At 45.9% G+C, this 20,485-nt stretch overlaps 3 protein-coding genes across 3 annotated transcripts in view; 1 reads left to right on the top strand and 2 right to left on the bottom strand.

Moving 5' to 3' along the window:
* The window catches only part of LOC119396625 (uncharacterized), a 296,945-nt gene that overhangs the window by 41,631 nt on the left and 234,829 nt on the right, over positions 1-20,485 (top strand). The window lies entirely within an intron of this gene.
* Positions 1-20,485, bottom strand: part of LOC119396626 (uncharacterized) — a 272,920-nt gene that overhangs the window by 102,374 nt on the left and 150,061 nt on the right.
* Positions 5,231-6,847, bottom strand: LOC119396630 (transcription factor Sp8). Its single transcript, XM_037663914.2, has one exon. It carries the CDS (start codon positions 6,634-6,636, stop codon positions 5,551-5,553), a length of 1,086 nt encoding a protein of 361 aa, XP_037519842.1. The 5' UTR covers positions 6,637-6,847; the 3' UTR covers positions 5,231-5,550.

Below are 20,485 nucleotides of genomic sequence, written 5' to 3'. Positions count from 1 at the left end.
AAGACAGAAAGGGAGAGAAAAATATAGAAATAAACAGAGATGAAAAAAAAAAACAAAGTAACAGAGGAAGAAAGAAAGAAAGTAAAATAAAAATAAACAAAGAAGGCCGCCCAGCTCGGCACTTCCTGCAGGCCTGGCACCCCTATTGCGAAGCTGTCATAATCTTATTCTGTGGGTGCAGTGGCCATTTTCTTGCTGTTGTAAGAGAACTCTTCCCTCGCACCTCTCTCAGGGCGAACGGGTATAAATTCAGCGGCTGTACCTCTCAAATCCACTTTTGAAACAGATCAGTTCCCGGTCGACGTCGAATAAATGTATTTTTTTTTTGTACGTGCGCCTACAGTTCATATTACACACACACACACACACACACACACACACACACACACACACACACACACACACACACACACACACACACACACACACACACACACACACATATATATATATATATATATATATATATATATATATATATATATATATATATATATATATATATATATATGCACATATAACATGCCCCTCCCCCCCGCCTTCTGATAAAACTTCTTGGCTATGCCACTGGGCACAATCGCAGTGTTTTGGTTTACTAATACAGGAACCTGTCATCCCAACAGGGTTCTCCATTATCACCCCAAAATCGCCGACACCTGCCGCAAGGGATGGTAAAAATATCCCGCTTCATTCCAAACGACAACTAGCCGGACCTCGTCTCTCGTCCGACTGTTATGTCATCGGACTTTGCCGAGCTCAGTGATGCTCGTGTTTCTAATCTCGATAAGATGGTCTAATAATATAAATGCAGAACGGGCTCACTTCGACACATTTAGATATCTGGGACACTCCTAATTACCCCGTAACGTTTCGTATTTGCCGCCTTCACTAAATTCCTTATCTACATTGCTGTTGCCGTTGCATTTTTCTCTGCGTGTATGCGAACTATCCTGATGTTCTTCTACCGCTTCGATGTTTCCTGCGAGTTATTTACGCATTTTTGTTCGCTTTTAGATTTTTAAATTTTACCTACTGTCGCCGCTGCTTGTCTTCTGCAGTGTATATTTAGTTATTGAGTTTGATTTCCTGTCAGTGCACCAATCGTTGTGTTATTTTGTTAAATTGTTTTTGTTTTCTCTATAATCTTTATGCAAATCCTTTACCCTGCGGCCCAGTTTTGTATAATACCCCACAAGTGCTTTTAAATAAATAAATAAATAAATAAATAAATAAATAAATAAATAAATAAATAAATAAATAAATAAATAAATAAATAAATAAATAAATAAATAAGCGATCGTAGGTGTCACTCCTTATGTTTATCGCGTCACTCTGTTTTTTGCTTTCACCACTCGCTAGGCTGTGAATTCCGGCGATGCTGAGTTTATCTGCAGCAATGTAACAATGCAACAGCGCAAGATGCCTATTGCCCCATCGCAGTGTAGTCCAATGCGTGCAGGCATCACTGTGCGATGAGTCTGCATCACTGCAGACAAAGTGTGCAGACAAATTACTCTCTTTGAAAGCCGTAGCATTTCTAATGCGCTTTCTTCTTAGTGCAGTATTCACCAGAGTGCCGCCGGATTACACTTTATTTCTTTGCAAAAGCATACTCGTGAACCACTGCTATGTGATGACAGATCGCTTAGCTTTGCAAATGCGTCGAGAATGAGGTCAATTCGACCTATAGTTACTCGCGTCAGTCATTGTCGTTTCGATATGCTGATGCACTCACCTGTTCTCATTTGTTCTTTGTTTTGCTTTTCGTGTCACGAAAAGTGCAGCCCGCCGCAAATTGTTGAATGCTGAACGTTGCTACATGTGTCTTGATAACTCGCAGCTTGCTCCGCAGCCATGCTTTGATAAACGATTGCAGAACAAGCGGTCTTTATGGAAGCATATGCGCTACAAACGTTTCAATACTCTTAAGATTGTGAATGTATTTGTCGTTGTCATGCGATGCTTATGAGGCATTATTCGACGAAGCAATATTAGAAGTATCCTCTTCATTTACTGGTTGTAATAGGCTGTCAAAAGCGTGTCAATGTTGCACATTTTTGTTCCAAGGGGGTGCGGACTTCACTGAAATAAAGTCAAGGGCCTCGATTGTTCATTTCTGTAGTGAGTCGTCGTAATCGCACAGTTAATAGATCTTAGATTTAGTCTACACTTGTTGGTGTCGCGCTTTTTCGCACGCACGCACGCACGCACGCACGCACGCACGCACGCACGCACGCACGCACACACACACACACACACACACACACACACACACACACACACACACACACACACACACACACACACACACACACACACACACACACACACACACACACACACACACACACACACACACACACAAACACGTGGTCGAAATTTCCGAAGCCTTCCACTACGGCGTCCCTCATAATAATTTTCATTATTCTACTCTGAAATAATTATTTTGGGACAACCCGACTATGTAGGTAGTAGGTGCCCAGCGATGCAACATAATTTGCCGGAAGGAATGACATTTTGATGATTCCCTGTTTTGTGATTTATATCACGTGACACTTTATAATGAAGTGCTACACGGAAGTTGTATAGTGAATAAGTGCGCATGTGCGGTGTGTGTGTCGACAAAAAAAAATGAAAGAAAGAGAGAGATAGAGAGAGATAGTAGACAGAAAGAATTAAAAACCGCCGCAAAGTAAAAAAAAATGCATTGGCGTACTAAAATTTTCTGGAACACCTTTATCTAACCCAACTAGTTATTCCTAAAAGTAAAGTATTGAGCTGCTTCGTTTCGTAAGAAATCATGCATCTGTACGTCACTATGCTAATGTAATGCTGTAGGTATCGTATAGTAAATGCGTCTGTTACACTTGAAACCGTTCCTTAACAACCTTACGGGAGCAAGAAAGGTTTCCAAGCTTGACAGACAGCCTGATGTGTGTAATTACTGCATCTTGTAAGATCCATATAAAACGTCATGCATGTTGCAAACCTGAAGGGCAGGAACGTGTGTGCACAGGAACGTGTGTGCATTTAAGCGTTCACTTAGCGTCCCTATGAGCGTTCAACCTGTAAAGTGCAAGTGATACAATGCGCTTCGCGAAAGCATCACGTACGCAATCTCTGTGTATATATAACTGCAACATTAAATGACGTCAGAGAAGTAGGAACGTCAAGCTTTATGCACGTGGCTTGAAGGAATCAAACCAGCTAGCTCACTGTTGTTCATTGAGTTGCAGCTCTGGAAGTAGCATATACTTATTACGATGGCGCAGTAAGCGGGAAGTCCTGGGTTCGATTGCCAGCTTCGAAGACAGTGTGTCTTTGGGCGAATAATATGCGAAGCTTACAATGCGCTCAACCTCTCGAAGCATTATAATTGTACTGGCAGGGTAAAAAATTTTATGCGATGCGGTTTCCGGCAAGAAGTCCGGATGATATCAGCTCACATTCAGCATTACAACACTACGTATACATACGTTTACGGCTGAACTCGCGTTCGCAGAATAAAAAAGATATAATTCTGTTTTCTCAGATATTGCATTCGGTAATTTTTTTTTCACTCTGTCTGTACACATGCCTCATGCAGAGACTGCGCGTCATAATCTCGAGCACGAGCGAAAGCTGTCACGGTCGAAACACGCCGCTTACGTAGGAGACTATTCTGTTTAAATCTGCGCAGCGAAGTCCGTTATGCGCGAAATTCCTTAAGAAAAGAAATAGCGCCTGTATGCATGTGCTCTAGGGATTGATTTATTTTAGCTTAAACTGTAGTGTGCCATCGCTTTTGTTTTTTTTGGAGTAATTGTTGATGTATCACTCGGAACAGTTGACAGGCGAGTTGTCTAGACAGTGCTATGTGTAAATCTGTGTATGAAAGAAAGACAAAGAAAAAAGTGCTAAATCGCCTTGAACTGTAAATATAAGGCGGTGCGTCTTTAAATGGCCTTACATGAAATTGCTCTCCCGGGGTGCTGTTCTGGTGATTGTCAAATTTTGCTGTGTTGTCAAATTCCGCCATTGATCAACATTGATTGGCCCAGAGGGCTGCTAAGGCCTCTCTGATTGGCTAAAAATGCCGCTATTACGAAATTTGACAATGCCCAAAATAGCACCACTTGCCCCCATTGAGTCCGCAGCCGTGATCGCAATAAAAATAGCTGGATTTTCTGTTAATTGCCTACTTATTTGCTTATAGGGATGGCTAAATGTGCGCAAGATGTGCTGATGAGCATTAGACATAATCGATGGCAATGGAATATATAATTAAGATTGGTTTTACAAGAACCTCGTGACAATTGTTCGCGATGCTAGAAAACACTTTGCAGGCGGTACAACTAGGGGTTACGATAAAGCACCTAACGTTTTTAGTCCGCGCTAGTAACGCAACACGTTGAAGATGCACTTTTAACATACGTTGAAGACGATAACAAAAATGAACCGGGAAAAAAAGATATAGGTTTGATCACACGTCTCTCGTACGGCCCCAATCGTATGCACTTGTATTTCGAGCGTGCAAGTCTCTAGATTGAGCTATCTTTACTGTACGACTGTTCTCGAAAGAGCCGCCTTGCACTAACGTGATAATAACAGTACTTTGGTCTTCGCACCACTGAAAACAAAGCATTGGTACCGCCGTTCCAATCAGTACCGAGCAAACCGTTTTGGATACGCATGATCAGGGCTATGTGTGCTTGCAACGCTAACTGCAAGAAACGTTAGTTTTCATGAAGGCACTGTTTCGAATACAGATCAGCTTTATCTCGAATCTTTTCTTCTATTCCGAATGAAGAAGTTCGTGATGCGAGCGTCGGGCGTGCGTTTAGAAACCGTAGGGAACTAATGCGCCGATTGCATGGAAATGAACAAGCGCGGTGACTTAACCAAGCTTTCGCAATCGGGACTAATCTGAGTCAAAGCAAGCAATGACCGCTGTCAGGGCCGCAGCGCGCGAGATTATGCCAGGCTTCCGGATATCCTGGTTGAGTGTGCGGTATGAGCGAATGCTGCTCGTCAAGCGCAACACATTGCGTTCTAGACAGCGGCATCCGCACGGAAGTTTGCCGCCGCCGCTCGGAGTGGTGGAGGGAAAATTCCGGGCCCCTGTGACTAATGGGATGGATAGCGCGAGGACCGAACTGCGCCGATAATGAGCCCTCGACAAACCACGTGAACGATACGCGGCGTACGCTTGACAGTTATAGCAACGAAGACAAAAGCCACGAGTCCAATGTGCAGAAGGAAAAAATATGAACGGCGCTTTTATTAGACACGTCCGCGCGTCCCTTTGGGACGAGCGGGGAGTCTCGAAGAAAGAAGGAACAAATATGGTTCGTGGGTTCGTAACGGCAGCACCACCACATAGCGCACCCGTCTTCTATCCAGCGGGAATCCGCCACGCAAATAATGGAGGTCCTGAGATTGGCACTGGGCACGAATGGCAACGAAGACGACTATACGGTAGAGACGCGCGGCTCGGCCGCGTCCTCACTTCAGGTCCAAGAGTATTAACGTCAGGTAACGGTGACAATGGGGCGATGAGAGGAGGGAGGGTCAGGCGCGAGCGATGGCAGATGTCCGTGACCGGCCGGCGGTCAGTGGTCCCGCGTTCACCTTGTCCCTGCGGTGAACTTTGAGGTGCTTGGCGAGGTGGTCGGAGCGAGAGAAGCGCTTGTCACAGATCTGGCAGCGGTACGGCTTGATGCCCGAATGCGAGCGCTTGTGACGCGCCAGTTCGTCGGAGCGCGAGAAGCGCCAGCCGCATCCGGGCCACTGGCACGCGAATGGCTTCTCGCCCGTGTGCCGCCGCAGGTGGGCCTTCAGGTGCGAACTCTTGGAGTACACCTTGCTGCAGCCCGGGTACGAGCAGCAGAATACCTTCTCTTCCTCGCTGACTGCGACGGGAACCGGTGGCTGCGGTGCTCGGTTGGCCTGCCTCCGCGGCGTCGCGCCGTTGGAAGACGCGGCCTTTGACTTGCGCCCGGAACCCGTAGCTCGTTGCCGCTGCGGTAGCCAGCTCTGGTTGGGCCTTCGCATCAGAGGAGGCGGCGGAGGTGCTGGCTGCGGCTGAGGTACGGGCAGCGCGGGACTAGACGCGGAAGACGAAAACGAGTTGAAGCAGAACGATTCACCTTCGCTGAGACTGGACATGAGCGTCTTGAGGCCGACGCCGAGCACGACGAAGTCGTCGAGACCGTCGGTGGGGTACTCGTCGGACCAGTCGACCTCGAGGCACCCTTCTGGAGTCGGCGACGAAGACGTGGGCGAGGCGGCGTCCTCGTAGCCCGAGTCCGGGCTGAAGTCCGCCGGCTTCTGGTGGTAGTCGTGGCCCGTGGCAGTCCACACCGCCTGGGCGTTAGACTGCTCGGTGCAGAAGAGCGGGTAGCACGGCTCGGCGAAGATGCCGAATTCGGGAAGCTGCATCAACGCGGCGTCCGTACCGACGTTTGTTTGGTGGCAGGTGGTGGACGTCGAGGCGCTGTCGTCATCCTGCACGCTGTCGCTGGAGAAGAGCGAGTCCAGGTCTGTTCCCAGTTCGTCCAGGGAGAGGTCTTCGAAAGAGAAGGCCGCCGTGCTGGCAGCGGCTAGCGTGGAAATTCCGCCGTCCATCGCAATATCAGCAGCCGCGGCGGCTGGCATTGCGCGACAGGTAGCTTTGTTGTTCTTCTTTCCCTAGAGCTCGCTCGTTAGCATCACTTCGAGAAAAAAATAAAGACGGCAGCGAGAGCGACTCAGCGCGGCGCGTAGCTGATTCTTCCGCGAAGCGACGGGTTGTCCGTAACGCCGGACGGTTGGCACGGCTTCTGGCCGTCCCCGCTCGGTGCTTACTCTTCTCCTCTGCGTCGCCGGTCACGTCACGTCGCACGCCTAGAACTCTCGCCGCCTCGATTGGCGCTCGCGGGCGCACGTGATAAAGGCGATAGGTTTCGAAGCGCCGCCTTTCTCCCCCACCATCGCTTCAATGCAACCACGTGCATCATCAGCACCCCCCCCCCCCCCCCCCGCGTAATCACTCCGTTGAGCGAGTAATACGCGCGCGCCTGCGTTTCTCTGTCTCGGCGCACTCGCAATCCTGAATGGAGCGAGAGCTCACCGTGGATTACTGCGAAGCCGGTGCTCGTGAGATACGATAGCATACGGCGGCAACGGCTGTGGCAGCGATTGCCTCAAGGAGATAAAAGAATCGCATGTCGATACGCATTATCGGCATTGTGCGGCGCTCTCGCCGTTTTACGTGTTACCTGTTCTATCTTCATTTGTTTTTCTTTTTCTGCAGAGAGAGAGGGAGTGGGAGTCATGTGACAATGTACGCAACATATCCATTCTATAGCAATTAATGAAATATCGCTGCATGGTGCGGTGAAGGAAACCGTTGTAATGAACCGATTGAAACGTCTTTTTATGTAGTATACGCTCGTAGTTTTCTGTCTGCGTTTTCAATCAAATGTGCGAGCTAAAACAAAGAAAAATAACGAACACGTGTTTTTTTTTTTAATGTTTATTATACCCTCAGGCCCATTAGCACCCTCATAGCCAACAGCGCGACTCTAGCGCCACAGGAACATTGCCCAGGTACTCTTCCTGACGAAGCGCGTTAACATTCCTCGCTTGGCTTACCTTAGTGTTCGCATTGTCCTACTATCTATGAGAAGCTTTTAGCGAACGTTTACGCTGGGCGAATCGCACGCTCCTCTGGTAAGTGCCGGGGCCGCCACTACTCTATGGCGTCAAAACAGGAGCTCTTCCGGGCGGGTAAGTTTACTCAAGGTTTACTCATGTACTTAATGATATCGTTCCTTTGGCCCGCCTGATGGTGTAACACAAACCTTCCCAGCGAAAGGTGAACACTGTTCAGAAGGTAACGGTTCGCTTTTCTCGAATCTGCTGTACCCTGTGATTCAGGTAATTAAAAGCGCCGTGCCTTAACAACGGAGTAATTCGCATTTGTTTGGGAACCCGGGCCCCGCACACTTTTGTTGGCGACTGTATTATGAATACTTTCTGCGTCTTATGACACAGGCGCGCACCGTATCACTCATTGCGGTAGCGCGTGCACACCGCGATATGCGGTAGTGTTTGACTATCCTTCATGACGAATGATCCCGCCTGAACCCATATATCTATCGTGAGTGCACGCGCTGCGTTCATGATTGATAAACTCGCGCTATATTCCTCAGAGCATGCGCAGAGAGTTTTTTATTGCGTCAGCGAAATTAAAGCAAAGGAAATAGCAAAAAGAATAAATATGATAGATTCTGGGATTTCTCGTGCCCAAAAAAAAAAAACGATATGATTACGAGTCACGCCGCGGCGGAGGCCTCTTGACGATTTCGGTCACCTGGGGTTCTTTAACGTGCGCTGAACTCGCAGAATGCACAGGCGCCTGTAATATTTCGCCTCCATCGAAATGCGACCGCCGCGGCTGGGATCGAATCCGTGTCTTTCGGGTCAGCGGCCGAGTACCGTTACCACTGTACCACCGAGGCGGCTAAAAGGTAAGAGAAGACGTTAGATACATAGTCGTTATACATAGTGACCTGTTGTCGAGTCCATAGCGTCTAACCTAATTCTGTAACGTCGAAGCAACTGGCTCAAGCTTCCATCCTGGTTCTTAAGCGTTTTCTTTCTTCTTTCCATCACAATGGCGGCACCTTTACGGTGACAGTGGAAGCTTGCGTTTTGCAAACGCCTTGTGTATTATACGTATACTATAAACGAGCGTGCAGCAGTGCAGTGCGGAAAAAGCAGGGACCAACAATGCGGGTGCGCGTACGGGCCGTTCGTGAACTTAGTATTTCTGCACCTTTATTTCTGCGGCCAAATCTTTCGAACGGTGGCGGTGGTGAAACTTTATCTCCCGAAAAGTGGTCCCGAGGGACACCCGGCTAATCGTTCGTATGATTTATCTAAAATATTTTGTTACGTAAAGAAAAATACAGGCAGAAAAAGAAGGCTGAAAGCTTACCATATACTGAACTATTGGATTTACCTTTCCAATTTAAATCGCGAGATGCAAAACTTCGTGGTTCCTTGAAAGTTCATTTTGATCACGTGGTGTTCTTCAACGTGCATGCAAAACGCGGTACGCAGACGTTTTTTAAACTTTATTTTCACTCTGCCTCCGCTGGAATGTGGCTGCAGCGGCTGGGAATCGAACCCATGACCTCCTTATCTTAACGGCAGAACGGCGTATATAGGTGCAAAAGAAGGTTATAAGGGACTTTTACAGTAACGCGAGGTTGGATCCGACGGCGTCGGCGACTGCGTAATTTTGTTACAGGCTTGTTCCTTATTTTTTTTTCCCCTCCGTATTGTTCTTTTTTTTTCTGCAGTTGTTTTGTTGTTCGTATGCGGCGCGTTGCAACAAAACGCGCCCGCGCGTACATTCCGGTGCATACGCAAGGCAGGGAATGCCCGTGAGCGCTTTCAGTTCACGCATATCGCGTTGCCCGACGTCGGCCGCAGCCCTTGACCACTCTCCCGCCGCGGTGACGCAACCGCGGTAACCTCTTGTGTCATTACCGCTAACAGTATCAACTGGAAACGAGGAAACGAAGCGCCTTGCGCGCTTCGCAGAAAACGTCTTGCAATTTGAGCGCCAGTCTGCGCCGTCTCTGGGTTTTACTTCGGCGATCGTTTATTTTCTTTGTTTTTAAGCAAGTGAATCATTTTCGCCGGTCTTCTTAGATGCCAATCTTAGCGGGAAACGGCTGTGGCCCGGCTACTTGTATTAAAGACTGAAAGAAGACAGCAGAAGACACGATGTCTGCCGCATATGGCGACTGTAGTTTATAAGCTGTGCCTGTCGTCATCCGTGCGATTGAACGTGCGCTTATCAGTTCTTAGCAGCTGTACTTATCCTCAGGCGCATCAAACTAGGCTGAGTTATACGAATTAATCCGGACGGATAGTATAGGTCTATGCTTTGGAATGTTTCAATCAAACGCTTCTCAGAGATGAGCACTTTCTCGCTGGCTTTTTTTTTTTCATATTCGGAAATTCAGAACCAGGTCGAATAGGGGAGACAGCACAGCGATGCACTGACGTGAGCATCTGCAGCGAGTCTATTCGTTAACCCGTAAATAATTTACAGGTTAACGTAATCGTTTACAAGTTAACAACGTAACCATTTTCAGCCTCCCCCACCTATAGTATAAGCGTGTATTTGCGGTTATCTACGCGTGTTATGACGGATAATAAACAAAATTAACGAACTGATTGCTTCTATAGTTCGTTCCGTACAGCTCTAGTCGTGGCTGTCGCGTCACTCTCGTCCCGTGCACGGCTGAGCTCACTCGCACAACCTCATGGTGCTCACGCATCAAGCGGTTCATGTGCGCTCACGTGCTTGTGCGCATGCATCAGCGCGAACTACTCATCTCCGGCAGCTTTTAGTTTCCGCGTCGCGCGCTTACGACATCGAAAGAACGGCATTCATCTCGCAAGTATGTAAAATAAAAAGAACAAACAAGAAAACTGAGCCTTTCTGTTAGAGTACCACAGTTCCGCTTCGTACGTATCTCGCAGTGCGCGCAATATATACTAATGACCGATCAGACGGTGCGGTGATGTTCAAGTGCCGGCGAGTCGATCGAGCCAAATAGAAAAATCACGCGCCTCCGGCTGTTTACACACGAGGTGCAGCGAGCATTACCATGGCCGCGAACTCTTCTGTCGGCTTTTAAATGCGAAGCATTTCTTAGCGAACTTCTGCGACTTTGACCGTATCTATCTATCTATCTATCTATCTATCTATCTATCTAGCCGCCTACGACTTTGTGCTCTCCTGGTCGCTTGGTTAATCGAATGTGCACCAAAATTGGTATGGCGTAACATGACTGTATGGCGAACATAAATGACAAGTCATAACATGAAAATCATGACACGCATGTCATGTACAGCATAGCTTACGTGCTACGCTCATGGTGCGCTGGCGGCCGTTTCGCTAGCTTGATATACACCAATATTGGTCTCTTACGACGTGACCGTGTGACGAACATAAGTAACACGAGTTATCATGAAAATCATGACACGCATGTCATGTACAGCATGACTTACGTGCCACGCTCATGGGGCGCTGGCGGCCGTTTCGCTAGATTGATATGCACCGAAATTGGTATCTTGCGACTTGACCGTGTGAAGAACATAAATAACACGAGTTATAATGAAAATCATGACACGCATGTCATGTACAGCATGACTTACGTGCCACGCTCATGGGGTGCTGGCGGCCGTTTCGCTAGCTTTATATACACCAATATTGGTCTCTTACGACGTGACCGTGTGACGAACATAAGTAACACGAGTTATCATGAAAATCATGACACGCATGTCATGTACAGCATGACTTACGTGCCACGCTCATGGGGCGCTGGCGGCCGTTTCGCTAGATTGATATGCACCGAAATTGGTATCTTGCGACTTGACCGTGTGAAGAACATAAATAACACGAGTTATAATGAAAATCATGACACGCATGTCATGTACAGCATGACTTACGTGCTACGCTCATGGTGCGCTGGCGGCCGTTTCGCTAGCTTGATATACACCAATATTGGTCTCTTACGACGTGACCGTGTGACGAACATAAGTAACACGAGTTATCATGAAAATCATGACACGCATGTCATGTACAGCATGACTTACGTGCCACGCTCATGGGGCGCTGGCGGCCGTTTCTCTAGATTGATATGCACCGAAATTGGTATCTCGCGACGTGACCGTGTGACGAACATAAATAACACGAGTTATAATGAAAATCATGACACGCATGTCATGTACAGCATGACTTACGTGCCACGCTCATGGGGCGCTGGCGGCCGTTTCGCTAGCTTGATATACACCAATATTGGTCTCTTCCGACGTGACCGTGTGACGAACATAAATAACACGAGTTATCATGAAAATCATGACACGCATGTCATGTACAGCATAGCTTACGTGCTACGCTCATGGTGCGCTGGCGGCCGTTTCGCTAGCTTGATATACACCAATATTGGTCTCTTACGACGTGACCGTGTGACGAACATAAGTAACACGAGTTATCATGAAAATCATGACACGCATGTCATGTACAGCATGACTTACGTGCCACGCTCATGGGGCGCTGGCGGCCGTTTCTCTAGATTGATATGCACCGAAATTGGTATCTCGCGACGTGACCGTGTGACGAACATAAATAACACGAGTTATAATGAAAATCATGACACGCATGTCATGTACAGCATGACTTACGTGCCACGCTCATGGGGCGCTGGCGGCCGTTTCGCTAGCTTGATATACACCAATATTGGTCTCTTCCGACGTGACCGTGTGACGAACATAAATAACACGAGTTATCATGAAAATCATGACACGCATGTCATGTACAGCATAGCTTACGTGCTACGCTCATGGTGCGCTGGCGGCCGTTTCGCTAGCTTGATATACACCAATATTGGTCTCTTACGACGTGACCGTGTGACGAACATAAGTAACACGAGTTATCATGAAAATCATGACACGCATGTCATGTACAGCATGACTTACGTGCCACGCTCATGGGGCGCTGGCGGCCGTTTCGCTAGATTGATATACACCAAAATTGGTATCTTGCGACGTGACCGTGTGACGAACATAAATAACACGAGTTATCATGAAAATCATGACACGCATGTCATGTACAGCATGACTTACGTGCCACGCTCATGGGGCGCTGGCGGCCGTTTCGCTAGATTGATATACACCAAAATTGGTATCTTGCGACGTGACCGTGTGACAAACATAAATAACACGAGTTATCATGAAAATCGTGACACGCATGTCATGTACAGCATGACTTACGTGCCACGCTCATGGCGCGCTGGTGGCCGTTTCGCTAGCTTGATCTACCCCGGAATTGGTCTTGCGCGACGTCACTGTGTGACGAACATAAATAATAGGAGTTAACATGAAAACCATGACACGCATTTTCCTCAATGACATACAAGACGATGTATGCAGCTCTTTGCTGGCTGCTTCGCATTACATCAATTCCCACAATGCGTGGGATCTGCCGGCTTTTTTTTTTTTTTTTCGATTCCGGCGCGTGCGCAGAATTCTCGCCGCGGCGGGAACCAAATGACTGGCGGGGTCACTATTTTCTTCACCGACGAGACAAAACACCTGCGGGCGCCGTGCCAGAAAAGACACAGAGGAACAAGAAAGAAAGAGTAAAACGACACCGGTACACGCGTCGTTGTGGCCGTGTCTCTATATAGTATGCCTCTGACACTCTCACTCTCCCCTGCGAGCGGCATGGTGTCGGTATACCGGTGATGGCAGGGTCAAATACATTCTCTCGACGTACGTACATACATACATACATACATACATACATACATACATACATACATACATACATACATACATACATACATACATACATACATACATACATACATACATACATACATACATACATACATACATACATACATACAGAACGGTCCGATTGCTGATGGTCAGTCATACGATGCCGTTAGGCAATGAAAACCAAGGAACGCATAGGAGTTACATAATGTTATTTAACTGAAATAAACGATAAATAAATGAAAGCACATGAATAAAAAACCGCGTGCGGGATACGAGCCCACTACATCACGCGTGCGTAATACTTTAATGTATGTATGTGCTTGCTTTATACGTGTGTGCGTGTATTTTCAGTTTCTTCTTTATTCTGAAAAACTGGACTCGCGGATGTCGAAGCTGACGCAATCACGACGGCTGCAACCGTAACGGCCAATTGGTTATTGCTAACAGGAGTGGAATGCGCGCGCACGCGTTGTGGGAATGCAGAAACAGGTACTACCTGCCACGTGGGTGGTTACAGCGTCAGCGTGCCGCGTGGTTTTATTCTGAAAACGCGATGGTTAGCTGCGGCCACTGCTGTGTGTAAGCGCGGAAGGTAGAGCTGCCGCGGGCCGCCTGCCCCCATTAGCGTGTCACTGCGGCGAAGTGCGGACAAGGTAATCGGTTCGCGGGAACTGAGACAAGGAAATCGAAAACAAGAATGCGGTTAGACGACGATCAGCACTTACTCTATTATACGATGTGCTATAAAGGTGGGTTACGCTTATAGCGTCTCTAAAAGAAACTAATTTTTGTCCCTCAGGTTCTATGAATAAATTTCTTGACTGACTGACTGTCACGCTCTCACTTGTTCTGAAATTAGACTCAAAGCTTATTTTATTGGTTTTATTTACAAATACTTCTGTCTCTATTTAGAGACATACCAGGAGTGCGCACATACTTTAGTGCAACCCGCCGCGGTGGTCTGTAGTGGTTATGGTGACCGACTGCTGACCCGAAGGTCGCAGGATCGAATCCCGGCCGCGGCGGCTGTATTTCGGTGGAGCCGAAATATTGCAGGGACGTGTACCCAGATTTAGGTGCACGTTGAACAACCCCAGGTGGCAAAAATTTCCGGAAGCCTCCACTACGACGTTCCTCGTTATCATATCCGGGTTTTGGGACGTGAGACCCCTACAATTATTATATTATTGCATATTTTAGTGCAAACATAATAACAAACGCTAAGATTATATAAAACAGATTAACAGGTGATATGGCTTAACCAACTCTTCAAAAGGCAATACGCGACACGAGCCATCCCCAAATTCCAACTGTTAGTGCAAAATGAAAAGAAAATTTAGAACAGTATGCATGGGTCCTGAAAGGACATTGTTTAGCTCGGCTTTGTCGGATTGCACGTGCGCTACAATAGAGAAGGGTGCCTGTATGCGGGTTCATGTGTGAATGATCGTGTGCAGCGAAGTGATTCGCTTCCGTGTGCGCCTGTGTTTCAAAGTCTGAAATATAAAATGCGAGCATGTGTTGAAAGTGAAAAGCTGCGATTCCAGTATCGGGCGAACCGTTGATATGTAAGCGGTTGGTTCACATTCCCTTGCTGAAATTTTTAAGTTCTTTTTTCAACAAAGTTTATGAACTGCTTTTTCAGCGATGTGATTATGTGAGCACGCCATGCGGTGCCCGTGATAACCCACTCTTCGGACCAGAGCTGTTAAACGTCATTTTTTTTTACTCTTCACTATGGCGTGCATCATAAGAGTGCAGTTTCGATAACTTAAATCTACGGTTTCGTTTAGTTTTTGGACGACGCGTGCTGAGCAGCTAGTCAACATTTCGACACGTATAACAGGACAGTGGACGCTGTCTTTTGTGTTGTGTGGTTGTCTTCTTTTGTGTCCGTGTTTACACGCTTTATTTTTTTCTTCTACAATGAATTCCTACCATTCATTGTAGAAATTCCTATCTTCATTCCTACCTTCATTCCTACCTTCGGTCGTTCTAAGGTAGTGAGTCATCATGAAAGAAAATAACATTAATTGTTGGGGTTTTATGTCCCGAAACCACAATATGATTATGAGGGACGCCGTAGTGTAGGGCTCCGGAAATTTTGAACATCTGATGTTCTTTACCGTGCGCCCAAATCTAAGTAAATGACCTCTAAATGCAGCCGCCGCGGCCGGGATTCGATCCCGCGACCTTCGGGTCAGCAGTCGGGCACCATAACCACTATACCACCGTGGCGGACATATTGGGAAATAAGGCGAGCAAACACGGACACACGAGAACAAGACAACACAAACACCGACTGTCACCTGAAAGGGCGTACTGGGACGGAAAACACAGAAACCTATCCGCGCATGCGCAGATATCCGGTACACTTTGGGGTCTGCGCCAGATATAACTATTTCTTCTTTATGTAAGTCATTCGAAGGCTGGCTCACACATCCACCTCCACTGCTATCGATATGCAAGGCCTCAACCACTTTGTGACGAATCCTTACTAAATAGCTCAACTTTCTGTAGTTCTAAAGTAGCGAGCTTTACCTGAGGAGGCATTGGAGCGTGTTTCGGCAGTAAGTCACAATCAACTTGTATTAGGAGGGAACAACTTGAAAATATAAATAAATTCAGTGAAATAAAAGTGATCCAGATGACTCACTCATGCCGGTTTCTGCGAAGATCAATAAGAACTCGAAACGGTTGCTTCTCGGGAAAATGGACCGGCGTTATAAGCTGCATACACTCGACTCGTTCTAAGTTTTCACCCGTTTTGTACATTCCCCCTCGAGATTAGAAAAGAAAACAAACAACAAATAAATGACGCGAGACGTGGATGATTTCACTAGCGAACGCGTGACGTCAGAGGCACCGAGCAGTTGACACGACGTCGTGCGGTAGGAAATGAACGCGAGAATGAAAACTCTGATCACGCGCTTTATCCTTTTTTCTGTCGTTCTTTTTTAATCTGTTGCAATTGCCGGTGAAAGCGGCGGTGCGTGCCGAAGGCCTCCGGACTGACCGGTCTTGTTTCCTTTCCTCTTCAGCGTCCTGGCCGCGCATTGGCGAGCTCACGTGAGATGCGTGTTGTTCACTCAGCTGTTCTGTTGAGGGTGCTTCGCGTGTTTCTCTCTTAAGGGGAAATCGACGTCGTTGCACCGGCTTCTTGAGTTTAGTCTAAGTTGCCCCCACAGCCTGAGGGCCGGCCTTTGCCCCCCGTATAACGAGCGTCCGCGCTTTCTTTCGAAACTGAAGAGTACTTCGAACGAGCGCCTTGTTAATTGCACCGGCCAGAGGGCACTAGTTTTCACTTTCACGTCAGAGCAAATATCCGCAACAATATGAGGCATATGTCTGCTGCTGCTGCAACATCAACAGCAACAAAGACGTCATCAACAACAATACACACAAAAAAGTGCGGAAAACTAACGTACTACAGCCAAGACATTGTAATGGAATGCCGGGATATCTACCCAAAAAGAGCCGTGGGCGGCGCACGTCTTTCAGAGGCTCTATACAAAGACTTCGAAGATGTTCTTATTAACTGGTAAACGGCTGATATAAGCAAGAAAAGTTTAGGATAATTGTGAGAAATAAAACAGGGAACACATTTGTACACCCAGAGTCATTACAGGCGTATACAAGAGAACGTCATGAAAACAGATGCTTGTGTCAATAAATAAAATAAGTAAACAAGTAAGCACAGATACTAATTTCTGTAGTGAAATAAATGAAAGACCACCTTATTGTAATTAATTAATCAAACAAACAAAAATCACACCATCTCCCGCTAAAGGGAACCATGAGGCGATGCGAAGCAGCGTTACGGCATGACGAGCAAGCGTTTCAGAGGGGGAGTGGAGAAGTGTGTGGAGAGGGCTTGCGCATGCGCAGTAAGCGTGGTCACGCCGCACACCACCGGTTTGAACCCCGCTATAAGATGCTTCGCATCTAAAACAGGCTGGGTGACTTCTGGTCACCGCCCCGCTTCAAAGGAGATGCCGATTACCGCCATAAATATAATCATCGTCATGATCACATAACAGCGTCGTCCGCTCCGGCCGGTGGAAATACGAAGAAAAACTGGATGCCTGTCCGTCGTTCGTTTGAGTTGTACACCAGCCAGCTTTTCCGAACACAAGCTCACAAATATATTTACGATCAAAAGTGTCGAACAGGACAGCGACTAAAAGAAGAGACGACGACACACAGAGCTCCTCCTTTAGTCGTTGTCCTGTTCGCGCGATTCAACACTTTTGATCATGAACCAGCATGCCCAATTGTCAGCCATTCTGAATATTTACGCTTATCACCTCAATTACAACCATGTTAATTGTACTCTGAGCATGCGCACTTCGACGTTTCTCGCCTGTCTGGCACTATTGCCTCATGTTATATAAGAGATGGGGGTTGCAGGTCAAATGTTTGTGTCCCACCCGTTTTGATTCCGTCGCTTGTTCGCTAAGCTGTGTATTCATTGCGTATTGGCGCAGCTATAAGGGAAAAAAATCAGATTAAGAAGAAGAGTACAGAAACGAAAGGATCAAGCGCCACTAATTTGGTTCTTCTTTTAAATCTGGACCCAAATAACTAGACCCACATAACTTTCCCAAAAACAAATTCAACTGCCGTGTATTCTGGCGCTAACGTGAACACGGGAAAGCTTCAGGGCAAGGTCTTCATAGGGAAATGCTTGAGTGAAGCAGGATGCGAATTAAATTAATAATAATAATAATAATAATAATAATAATAATAATAATAATAATAATAATAATAATAATAATAATAATAATAATAATAATAATAATAATAATAATGATAATGATAATAATAATGATAATAATCAATCAATCAATCATTTATTTAACGTGCCCAGGAACAACCGTGAGGTCTTTGTGCAGGCGCACGCAAAAATAAAATCAATAAAAATAAACAATACAATACAGACAGTCTTCAGAAATAAAAAGAGCAAAAACACGTAGACAAAGAGAAATGAACACTAAAGGGGAGGAGTAAAATAAGACAATATGAGAAATATTGAAGGGGAATAAAAAATTAGATTGCACATATACAACTATGCGGAAAGACGGAGAAGGGAAGACTTTGTACACTGTGCCATACTATGTCAAAACAGTGCAAAGCTCGGATAAAAACAGTGATTGTGGACTATGAAAAACGTCAAGATCAAGAAAATTAATATTATAAAGACTTTGTATTCTGTGAACGGTAGAGTGTTGGAAGAAGCAGGCGGGTACATGAAACGGTCTGTTCTCTCTGGTTAACTTACGCGGAATTCGAAAATTAACACAATTGAGAAGTACAGGGCAGGATATGAAACCGTGGACTAGCTTGTAGAGAAATAAGAGATCAGAACGATTTCGTCGGCAGTGAAGTGATGGCAGTGATAATGACTCAGCAGTATTTGAACGAGATCCAGAGTCATTTTTAGCAAAGCGATGGTTATATATGCTGAGGAATTTTTTCTGGACTCGTTCAATGGTGTTACCGCTGGATTGAGCAATGCCATTCCATATCACGGACGCATACTCAAGTTGCGGAAGACATATTGCCGTGTACAATTTGTGTAGGGCCATGGGAGACCTGAATTCTCGAGATATTCTACAAAACACATCCGAGAGAACGAAGGCCCCGCATAGCAGCACGCTTAACGTGAGAAGAAAAGTTTAACGCGCTGTCAACAACAACACCAAGATCACTGATTTCATAAACCTTGCATAACGGCACAGAATTGACAAAGTATGAAATGACACGCTAGATGTTTTGCGAGTGATAGACATGAATTTTGTCTTTGCGGTATTTAGAGAAAGGTTATTGCCGTTGCACCATTCGGAAAAAGAACACAAATCTGACTGCAACAAGCGACAGTCGTTAACTGAATGAATTTCCTTAAATATCTTGATGTCATCGGCATACAAGAGGAAAGAAGAATTACGAATGGCAAAAGAAACATCATTAACGTAAATTAAAAATAGGAGTGGGCCTAATACCGACCCTTGAGTACCTGGGGACCCCACTAGTCACTTTATACAAAGAAGAGGTTTGGCCATTTACGGCAACATAACAAGATCTATTGAGCAGATAGCTGTGCAAGAGATTCACAATCGACAAGTCAACGTCAAAGTTCGCAAGTTTAACCATAATCAGTGTGTGGCTGACTACGTCAAAAGCCTTGCTCAGGTCACAGTAGATTACGTCAACCTGTCCTCTCTGAGAAATAGGTGTGGAGATCTGCGTCATGAAACTAGCAAGATTTGTGGTAGTTGAGCGGCCAGCAAGAAAACCATGTTGATTTGGAATCAGTGAGTTTTCACACTAAAAGACAATATTTTGTGAAGAGCCAGTTCGAAGATCTTTGATGTGGCACATAGTAGAGAAATCGGGCGATAATTAGAAACATCTGTCTTAGAGCCCGACTTAAATACTGGGAAAACACGAGCAGTTTTCCACATGCTAGGAAATGTGGAAGTGTCCAGGCAGTTATTAAATATCGTAGTCAGTACTGGGACAAATATAGTACCATATGCTTTTAGTATGGCGGAGGGGATGCCATCTGGGCCACATGATAAGGATGGTTTTAAGCGCTTAATGCATTCGCTGATAAGATTTTCATCCAGCGACAAAGCACTGGATGAGCTAACTGCCTTGGGCTGTTGTCTGATATCAGTGCTGGAGTCTGAGGCCTTATTATTATTATAAATAATAATAATAATAATAATAATAATAATAATAATAATAATAATAATAATAATAATAATAATAATTACTACTTTCGAACGGCGAGTCGGTTGTGTAACACGTAAACTATGTGAGATATCAATTAAAAAGCACTAATTTATTTGTAAGCGTTTATCGTCGTCACCTAGATCACCTTCCTCATCTTCTTTCTGCGCCTAGAATGTTTTTTAGTGCCACATAACATACGAGTGTATTTTACATTTCTGAATAAATAGCAGTGTATGGTCTGGTTAGAGTCCGCAAAGTAGTAATTGCCAGAAAATACAGAACGTGCATTATTTTATGCAATCTTGTTTCAAACTGGTTATTTGAGCAGCTGATGAGTTTGGAAATGACAAAGGGCTGTTATCAGGAGCCGTGAGACTAACTGGTAAGGAAAGTTATGGAACAGGGGAGCAGCAGATCA

The sequence above is a fragment of the Rhipicephalus sanguineus genome, chromosome 6 (assembly GCF_013339695.2).
Source record: "Rhipicephalus sanguineus isolate Rsan-2018 chromosome 6, BIME_Rsan_1.4, whole genome shotgun sequence".
Lineage (NCBI taxonomy): Eukaryota > Metazoa > Arthropoda > Arachnida > Ixodida > Ixodidae > Rhipicephalus > Rhipicephalus sanguineus.
This window is presented reverse-complemented; position numbering and strand designations above follow the sequence as displayed.

What these genes read in the sequence shown, in the direction of transcription:
- LOC119396630 (XM_037663914.2), bottom strand. Translation starts at nt 6,636, where the DNA reads ATGCCAGCCGCCGCGGCTGCTGATATTGCGATGGACGGCGGAATTTCC.